Below are 9,278 nucleotides of genomic sequence, written 5' to 3' on the forward strand. Positions count from 1 at the left end.
TGAAGCAGCTTTTTATGTAATGAACTGAATGTTTCAGGTGGCGACGATGGCAGCTGTTAGACAGCAACTCCTGGAAACTCTGGGCAAATTAACCCGGGAGGAATTTGTAAGGTTTAGAAGAAGTTCATCAAAGTTTTCAATAATATTGGAGTTCATGACAGAGAAAGCAGAAGTTATTGATAACATAATGGCGGAGTTTGGCCAGCAGTCTGTGGAGATGATCAAAGATCTTCTGATTGAAATAAACAGAAAAGATTTGGCTGAGGATCTTCAAGAAACTGGTGAGAAACAAGATCTGTTAATGTCTAAGTTGTTGACGTTTGTGTGCTTGTTTGACCATTAACACCAACTGAATCCCTCATAATGTGAAGAGAAACAAAGAACATGGCTGAGAGCACAAGAAGGGAACAATCAATCAATCAACCGACCGATCAATCGGTTTATTTAAATAGCACCTTTCAGTAACGAGTCAGTTCAAAGAGCTTTGCATCATAAAACATTTTAAATGTAGTCAGCGATTGAGAAACCAGTGACAGACATCACCAAGATCTAATCAGCTGGTCAGGATTCTGTTCTGGTTCAAGTAACTCTAAACATGGTTTTTAGTCTTGATTTAAAGTAACTCAGGGTGTTTAGCAGTTTTCTGGATGTAGGCCTGTCGCGATAAACGACAAATCAATTAATGAGACGATAAATTAAACCTATCGATCTCATTTTAATTATCGGCTTTATCGTCTCTTCCTACCTTTTTTTTCTTCCTATTGATGCCACTGAATGGAAAAAAAAAAAAGCTCAGCTCCGGTGCTTTCCACTGACCCTCCCTTCCTCATTTCCTTAGTGTAATGTTCACCGCACACGACACAAGTTGTCGGCCGACTGGGGAAAATTTCCAAAACCTGAGAGACACATTAGCCGACAGAAATCCCAGGTATAACGGTTCGATCGGGTTCGTCGTGCCTTGTGGTGTCCAGCCACATGGGCACAAAATAACGGCTGCAAGTCCAGTTAACTGATTTTAATATCAGGCATCAATCAATGCTTTACCAGAATCTACCTGTGATGCTTGTGGCTAGATTCAGCGTAAAGTCCTGACTGAATGAAAATCATTATAACCTATTTATGTCACGTTAACGAAGAACAGCTGAAAACTTACCGGGTTCATCAGCTGCGGTAGCAATTTGGCTCCAACTCCTCTCCTGGTCATTTCTATATTCTTTGCACGACATGTTGAATAAACATTAATGTTGTTTCAACATATCATCTCCGATGTCTGCTGGACTTCGGGTTGCGACCTGTCAGCTGTTTGGGATTCCCCTCCGTAATTTCCCCTCAGAAAGCAGGAGGAGAATCCGCGCTTTCTGATTGGCTACCTGTCACATTCAGCGTWAAGCTCCCAGTCGGGGAAAACCCCTGATTTAGATCGGAGCGGCCACGACGATCTACCGTAACACACCACACACTGCAGGATGATCGGTTACGAAACCACCAGCGAAAATCTTAGATCGGCCAACGATCTAAGATTTTCGTAAAGGGAAAATAGGGGCAAAAAATGGTGTAGTGTGAACTATTGCATCAGGTAGTGGGATGTGCCCATCTTCTCTATTTAAATCCACTGATTACTGAAGGACAATATAGTATACAGACTTTATAATCTGCACTCTTTTGGTTGAATGCAGTATTAATTTCCACTTTGGCTTTATGTTGTTTAGTTTTTATTCAAGTACAATTTTTGTTAATGGAGACGAGAATCCATTTTATTTTTGTTTTTGGTTGTTTTGTTTATTTAGTTTATTAGTTCCAGCGTTATGTGCTCTTTTGAAAATAAAGTGTATCGATTAGTCATTTCCATTAAATCAGTGTCAAAAGGTCTTGAAACAATATTATCGTTTATCGCAATAATTTTTTAGACAATTAATCGTCCAGCAAAATTTGTTATCGTGACATGCCTATCTGGATGTTTGTTCCAGATTTGTGGTGCATAGAAGCTGAAAGCTGCTTTCCTCTTTGGGGGAAACTGAAATTCTGAGTTACCCAACAAATGTTTCTGCACCAAATACCAAAGTCGTACTTTTCTATTGTATCCAATATTTATTAAAGGCAAAACTGCTCAATATTTTAAAATGATGTATTTCATCTATTCATTTGTCGTCATTTGTTGCTTCATGAAATGTTTTGTTCCACTGCATATTCTGAATTTTTTTTCATTTGTTGGAGTTTGATCAAATTCTGTTTTCTTCATTTTTATATTTTTTTCCTCAGGGGAATCATTTGTGGATGAAGCAGATTTATTACTGAAGCAAGTAAGTAATTTTATTCAACAGATTTAGTTCAGTGAATTCAGCTTAAATGTAACTTCTAACCATTTATCATCATAAATTTAACAGTAAAATACAGGAGTGGCTCAGCTTAAGTTCTGCTGTTGACTAACTTTGCTGCAATATTAATTAGATCCACAATTAAATAAGCTAAAAATCTGATTTTATTTCTTGTTTCAGAAAACAACCGCAGCAGATGTTCGTTGGGATCTTTATGAGATTCTTCAGAAGTTGAACTGGAGGACTTTAGAGAAATTTAAGTCACTTCTTCAGTTCACTTGCTTTGATCGGGGCCTCCAGCAAATCCCAGATTTCCGTCTATACAGGGTGGTCACAGCTCTGAGTCTGGTGGATCTGATGGTGAAGGAGTTTGGTCACCAGTCAGTGGAGATAGCCAGAGAGGTTTTAACAGACATGACCGATCTGGACCAAAGCCTGCTGGAGGTTTCATCCGAAGGTAGGAGCTGTAAAATGTTTCCTTTGTCTTCTGCATGTCCTGACGTGACGCCGGCTCCGGCCCCCTGCTGCTCCGACAAGCAAACCGTTATCATGGCAGACTAACTGACCGCGATGTGTTACCTGTGACATTATTTGCTGGGCCGGCTGAAGGCATAAGCAAACTAAGCGGCCGCTTAGGGCCCCAGGGCCGCCAGGGGGCCCCCTATGTGGAACAGATTTTTTTTTAGTAATGATTTTAATGTGATTATATTAACAAAAAGACATCCATTCATTATAAAGTTGTGATTTGTTTTACAGTAACATATATAATAATATATAAAATATGTATATTTAATATACATTTCACTTGAAGCTCTCGATTTACCGGTCGATCTACGTTCCCACCCTCATCTATGGTCATGAGCTCTGGGTCATGACCGACCAGATCACGGATACAAGCGGCTGAAATGGGTTTCCTCCTCCGCAGGGYGGCTGGGCTCTCCCTTAGAGAGAGAAGCTCGGTCATCCGGGAGGGACTCAGAGTAGAGCCGCTGCTCCTCCACGTCGAGAGGAGCCAGTTGAGGCTCGGGCATCTGGTCAGGATGCCTCCTGGACGCCTCCCTGGTGAGGAGTTCAGGTCCCACCGGGAGAAGGGGAAGACCCAGGACATGCTGGAGGGACGATGTCTCTCTATGGCCTGGGAACGCCTTGGGGTTCCTGGAGGAGCTGGAAGAGGGAAGTCTGGGCCTCCCTTCTTAGCCTGCTGCCCCCACGACCCGACCCGGATAAGATGGATGGATATTTGATAATGTGTGTAGAAATCTTTCTTATATGGGCAAAAAAGTAAATGATAAATTCCCCTTGGGGGACTCCTGGTGGCCGCGGTAGGTACCGCACTGAACGATAATATAAGCGGCCGTGCAGAGCGCATCGTTCAAAGCTTTGGTAGAAGATAAGTTATCAAAACAATGTCACAAAAATCATTTTTCCTTCAGGGAGAGAGGAAAGAGGGATAAAGATTACAGAAAAAAGTCACGGTAAAGGTATGTTTTATTGTGTCTTGGTAACATAATATTTATCAGAAAGATTTGCAAAGCTGCTAACAGCTAATATTGTGTTTTTTAAAAAGGGATCCTAATGGATTTTCAACTTAAATTTGCAAAAACAGTCAATTATCTAAAGGTACTTTTATGTTTGATTGTCTCATTTCAACATTTTATTGACCGTCTCATAACATCTTGGCTGGTTTTAAACCTGATTGTTGTCCTCATCAGGACTCCAGCTGCTGCACTAAAGTTGAACCTGAGATGAAAACTGAGGATCCAGACGAGGTTCCAGCCTACAGGTGAAAAACAACGTTCCTCCCAGTACAACACCAGTCAACCCAGTCAGTCACAAACACAGACCAGAGCAGACACACTCCCTCCTATGAATAAATGTACCATGTTTTTAGACGATGAGGAAACCAGAGTACCAGTGAGGAATCCGTCCACCAGGTGGCCATTTCAATTACAGGAAACTAAAAATATCTTCTACATGCAGATAATTCAGAAAGTTCTCCAGAAATAAACATTTGTCAAAATTAGTTAAAAATAGAAATCGTCACATTTTTATTTGCTTTAACGTCATTTCAGCCTCCAGAGTGAAGCTGGACTCTTTGAGTGCAGCGTTTCTCGTCTGCGCTGGTTCTGCTCTGAACGGGTCGTCTTCAGGTACCGGTTCTGCTCCTGGGACGGACACATGGAGAGGATGGAGAGCAGAGGATACCGGCCTGCTGGTCCTTTACTGGACATCAGTCTGATTACTGGGAGGATGACGGAGGTGTTCCTGCCCCACTGGATCTGTGTCGGTAGGAGAACATGATGGTACCAAACCTTTTAACACCGTTGACCCAGAACTTTTCCTGCTCCTTGTGTTTCCTTCAGACGACGTCCGTAAACCTTTGGAGCAGTTTGCTGTCCTCCACATGGACGACTGTGGAGACGTTGTGGAGAAAGTCTCTGAGGTCTCACCGTCACACGTCAAACTAGCTGAACCCGTTTTCTCTCCCAGAGCGGTTCTGATGAGAGTCGGCTTTCCTGTGAAGGTCTACTGCAACATGTTGCTCTATCGGGCCAACACGGCTTTCCTCACGCTGCACGTTTACCTCACCCCACGCGACCCGGCCTTACAGCAGGTAAATAATGCAGGTCTTATGGTAGAAGGAGTTTTCATACAGAAACGGGTCAGAACTTCTGCATAGTATTCAGATATGAAAAAAGATACAAAGTACAGCAATTTACAAAATATTCTTACTCAGTTATTAAACTTCAGAACATAAATGCAGCATTTCTAACCTCATGCAAAGGCTAACATACACCATGTCAGCCTGGGGTTAGCATCGTTAGCTGGGAGCTAACAGCTAACTGTAGCTCAACAGAGTTTGAGGTTTTCCACTTCTCATCACATCAGGTTCGGTTCAGCCAGTTTAGTAGAAACACAACTAACACGGCTCACGCTTTCATAGCCTTAAGTAACCACAGCTGACCTTCTCTCAGCCTTAACCTAATCAGCATGGCTGACCGTCTATCATATCAACTCCTGACTCCAGCACAGACGTTAGACCTCAGTTTTCCCAGGCCGTCAGTCTTTAACCGGGACACAAGACGAGCCCAGAGTCACCAGTTTGGCTGAGATCTGAAAGTCTTTTCTCCTTTGGGTCTGTCCACATGGCAGGACCAGCCTGGACCTGGACCAGAACAGCTTCAATGCTCTTTGCATGTCTGTTGGCCAGAATTTAACATTTCAGCGTCTTTCTGTTGAACTGAGTGAAACAGCGTTAGGGGCTCCCCCTGCTGGTCGTATTTGGTTCTTACATCTTTGGAATCGCATCAGACCATCATCCATCCATCCATTTTCTTTCACCCTTGTCCCTCAGTGGGGTCAGGAGGTGCTGGTGCCTCTCCAGCTAACGTTCCAGGCGAGAGGCAGGGTCACCCTGGACAGGYCGCCAGTCTGTCGCAGGGCAACACAGAGACACACATCCATGCACACACACACTCACACCTAGGGGTAATTTAGAGAGGCCAATTAACCTGACAGTCATGTTTCTGGACTGTGGGAGGAAACCGGAGTACCAGGAGAAAACCCACCATGCACAGGGAGAACATGGAGACTCCATGCAGAAGACCAGGGCCGGGAATCGAACCCAGAACCTTCTTGCTGCAAGGCAGCAGCTCTACCAGACCATCATATTAAACCCAAATAAACACTTTGTAAATGTAAATAATATTGTTGAAGTCTGTAATGCATACAACGTGCTGATATGTCCAGAGTCATTGTAAATATTTCTCTGGCTTGTGATGAACTTCTTCCAATCCATCTGACCCATTTAGAAGAATCACAACTTTTAGCTGTTGGAGAAACATTTCCCATCTGCAGAAACATTTCCCATCTGCAGAGAAGAGTGATGCTGTGGAAACCCAGATTATCCTGTTTTAATCTGAACCTGGAAATCTGCTTGTCTTAATCTCTGTTTGGTATATTTGTGCTATTTTACTAAAAGTGATATAGTAAGAGCTATTCATAAATAAAGCACGGGATGGGAAGTGAAACATGTCACTCTTTAAGACATTCATTTTGTTGCTGCTTACACGTGGAGTTATACAACAAAAACATCTTTAAAAATGAAATTAATCAGATATCAGACATGATTCTCCATCACTTTACATCCAGGAGTTTAACTGTGTAAAGGTGTAACTGCTTTCAATCATATGTTCAAATATATGAATAATTATTCATTATTCTATAAAACCAACACTGAAAAAAACTCTGTAAGTAACAATCCCAACATTACAGCCAGTTTTAATAATGAGTTATGATTTTTATGATAAATAATAAACTCGTGTTGTTGATTGTATTTGCTTGGAGGAAATGGACCAAAGGGAAAAGTCTTATGGATACAAAGTCATAAGAAAGCCAGATCCAGACCAGCCTCTGAAAATGTGTGATGACTTCGTCCTCACAGCGGATCTGGAATCGGCTGAAGTTTGTCCTGAGGTACGATTCCACATCTGTGATGTTTAATACGACACGTTTCTGTTGATTAGTCCTGCATTTCAGACCAGGATGGATGCAGCAGCTACAACCTGACCTCAGCTGTTTCAAGTGCTGTGTTATAAAATATTTATGAGCAATCAGTATCTTACTTTAATTAGGCCATTGTCTTGCAGACAGGAGGAGTTGTTGAGCAAAATCAGCTCTGACTGTTTATATAACCAAAATCTTCTGCTCTCCAGAAACGATAACCTTCATTGATCATAATATCTGATCTCTGAAATGTTCAGCTGTTTGTTAAATATATTTTTGTCTGTGAATCGTAAAATAATCTGCAAACAGAAACAGCAGATTCCACATAATTTACTAAACGAAGGTGAAGCTAAAGCTGCCAGGAAACCGTTTCTGCTTCTGTTGGGTTTAAGAAAAGAAGCATCAGCCTGGAGCTGCTGATCAAATGCATTGATAGGCTGATCATCATTTATATTAGATTAGAAGAAATTAGAAGTCTGTTGCTCACAAAGATGCAAAAGCATCCATACAAACACTAGATTAACAAAACATTATAAAGCTGCTAAGTGATGTAACTCCAGTCATATTTATTGTATTATTAGAGTTCAGTATCTTAGCTTTTGGTCTGCAGCTGCAGATTGACTCAGGGCAGAAAGATGTTGGATCATCACCTTTTTGAACCAGTCACTGATTCAGTTACTGCGTTGTGTGATCTCTGCTCTCGCTCTGCCTGCAGCTTCGTGAGCGTAAATGAGAGGGAGTCAGATTTGAACTCGATAAACCCAGTTTTTCCTTCCTTTCCTGTGTGAACAGAGACTAAAGCTCAGGTATGATCCCACAAGGCCAAATTTCTTCGAAGTGTACATTAAAAACCCAGACACAGACTTCCAGATGAAACTCTTACAAGCCAAGCGGCTCGACCCAGTGTGGAACTGCGCACTTCGAAAAGGTCGTTAAAACAGTCACACTGACTTTATACACTGCTAAAGATAATCCTCTAAATCTTTATTTTCTCTGTTTGAATTTCAGATGAATACCAAAAAACTCAGGAGAGAAAAGGTAAGAGATCAGATCCTTCGTTTCTGCAGAAAAACAGCATTTTGGGTTTTAGATTCATTTCTAGTGTTAAAAATGGATCAATATTCTGGAGTTTTAGTTTCACTGAAGAAACGTAACAAACATTTCTTCTCAGGTGGAGCAACTGGAGTCACTTATTCACACCAGGGTAACTTGTTTTGCAGCGCTCACTAAAAGAAAATGAGTTTCTGATTATTTTTAATCGTAAAGGTTTCTGTCCTCAGTGAAACATGACGTGGAGGAGCATCCGTCTCTCACGCAAAAAGTGAGTCGTCATCCTGATTTCATGTCTGGATAAATGTTTGTCAGACCTTCAGGTTTTGTTTGGTTTGTATTGGATTTGTTTTCATTTTTCTGCCTTTGCCTCTCATCTGGTTTTAAATTACTGAGTTAAGATCCCAGTTAAACTAGTTTAATGGTTGTAACTTAATGGGTTGCAGCTCAGATTTTTAACTCGTTTCACTGTTTCTGTCTCGTCTTGTTTCTGATGAGGATTTAAAACTTTCAGCTGCATTGAGTTTGATTCCACTTTGTAGTTTATTTTTGTCTTTTCTCAGTCAGAGTAAAAACCTTCCCACTTTACAAAATAAATAAAGATGCTATTTAATTAGAGATGCAATGAAACTGATTTAATTTGATAAACTTTGTTTCCACGTCGCCAGGAGGCATCTCTGCGCTCAGACAGAGAGAAGCTTCTGGAAGTGATTGGAGATCTGAAGCAGCAGGAGCTGAAAAGGTTCCGGTTTTTCCTGAAGGACGTGGAGGTGTTTGGCTGCAGAGCAGACGGAGGAGGAGCCGCTCCGCCGAGCATCACCGCCGGTCAGCTGGAGAACGCAGACGCTGTGGACCTGGTGGATCTGATGCTGCAGACCTTCAGCCAGCAGGCCGTGGAGAAAACCAAGGAGCTTCTCAGGAAAATACCCAGGAATGACCTGCTGGAGGCGCTGTCCGGAAGCAGCTCGTGATCCAAACAGGAACCACTTCCAAACAAATTCAGGACAAACTCCAGAAACACTTCACACAAATAACTCCATATTTTTTATTCCCATTTTCTTCTGTGGATATTTTTTTAGTGCAAATTATCAAATAAACTTTTGATGCAAATATTTTAACAAAAAAATAAATTTTTTTATAAGGTCTTGACTATTGTTTCAAAAATGTTGCTCAAAATTAAATGTTACAGTAAATAACTTTAGTCTTCAAAATGTTTTATTCTTACAGAAGATTTCAGCTCCTAGAGCTGGAATCTTATTTTCTGTTCTGGAAGAAGAGCAAACCTCCGACAAACGAACTCACTGCATCACCTGAGACATTTTGAGCCATTTCTGCCCAACGAGTCCAACGTCAGGCCTATGAGGTTAACAGGACCCCTAAGGCTCCATAAGGCTCAATAAGGCCCCA

At 41.6% G+C, this 9,278-nt stretch overlaps 1 protein-coding gene across 1 annotated transcript; it reads left to right on the plus strand.

Annotated features, from left to right (window-relative positions):
- The first annotated feature begins 56 nt into the window (after positions 1-56).
- On the plus strand, positions 57-8,948 carry LOC108166996 (uncharacterized). Its single transcript, XM_017309262.1, has 14 exons — positions 57-281; positions 2,260-2,300; positions 2,496-2,772; positions 3,749-3,796; positions 3,883-3,935; positions 4,028-4,098; positions 4,388-4,602; positions 4,679-4,929; positions 6,663-6,791; positions 7,614-7,749; positions 7,830-7,859; positions 7,993-8,025; positions 8,102-8,142; positions 8,540-8,948. The coding sequence occupies exons 1-14, from the start codon at positions 155-157 to the stop codon at positions 8,840-8,842; spliced, it is 1,755 nt and encodes a 584-aa protein (XP_017164751.1). The 5' UTR covers positions 57-154; the 3' UTR covers positions 8,843-8,948.
- Positions 8,949-9,278: the final 330 nt, after the last annotated feature.

Source organism: Poecilia reticulata, linkage group LG16, assembly GCF_000633615.1.
Source record: "Poecilia reticulata strain Guanapo linkage group LG16, Guppy_female_1.0+MT, whole genome shotgun sequence".
Lineage (NCBI taxonomy): Eukaryota > Metazoa > Chordata > Actinopteri > Cyprinodontiformes > Poeciliidae > Poecilia > Poecilia reticulata.

What these genes read in the sequence shown, in the direction of transcription:
- LOC108166996 (XM_017309262.1), top strand. Translation starts at nt 155, where the DNA reads ATGACAGAGAAAGCAGAAGTTATTGATAACATAATGGCGGAGTTTGGC. An exon ending in AAACAGTCAATTATCTAAAG is followed by an intron (nt 3,936 to 4,027) that starts GTACTTTTATGT and finishes TGTCCTCATCAG; the next exon opens with GACTCCAGCTGCTGCACTAA. An exon ending in ATCCGTCTCTCACGCAAAAA is followed by an intron (nt 8,143 to 8,539) that starts GTGAGTCGTCAT and finishes CCACGTCGCCAG; the next exon opens with GAGGCATCTCTGCGCTCAGA.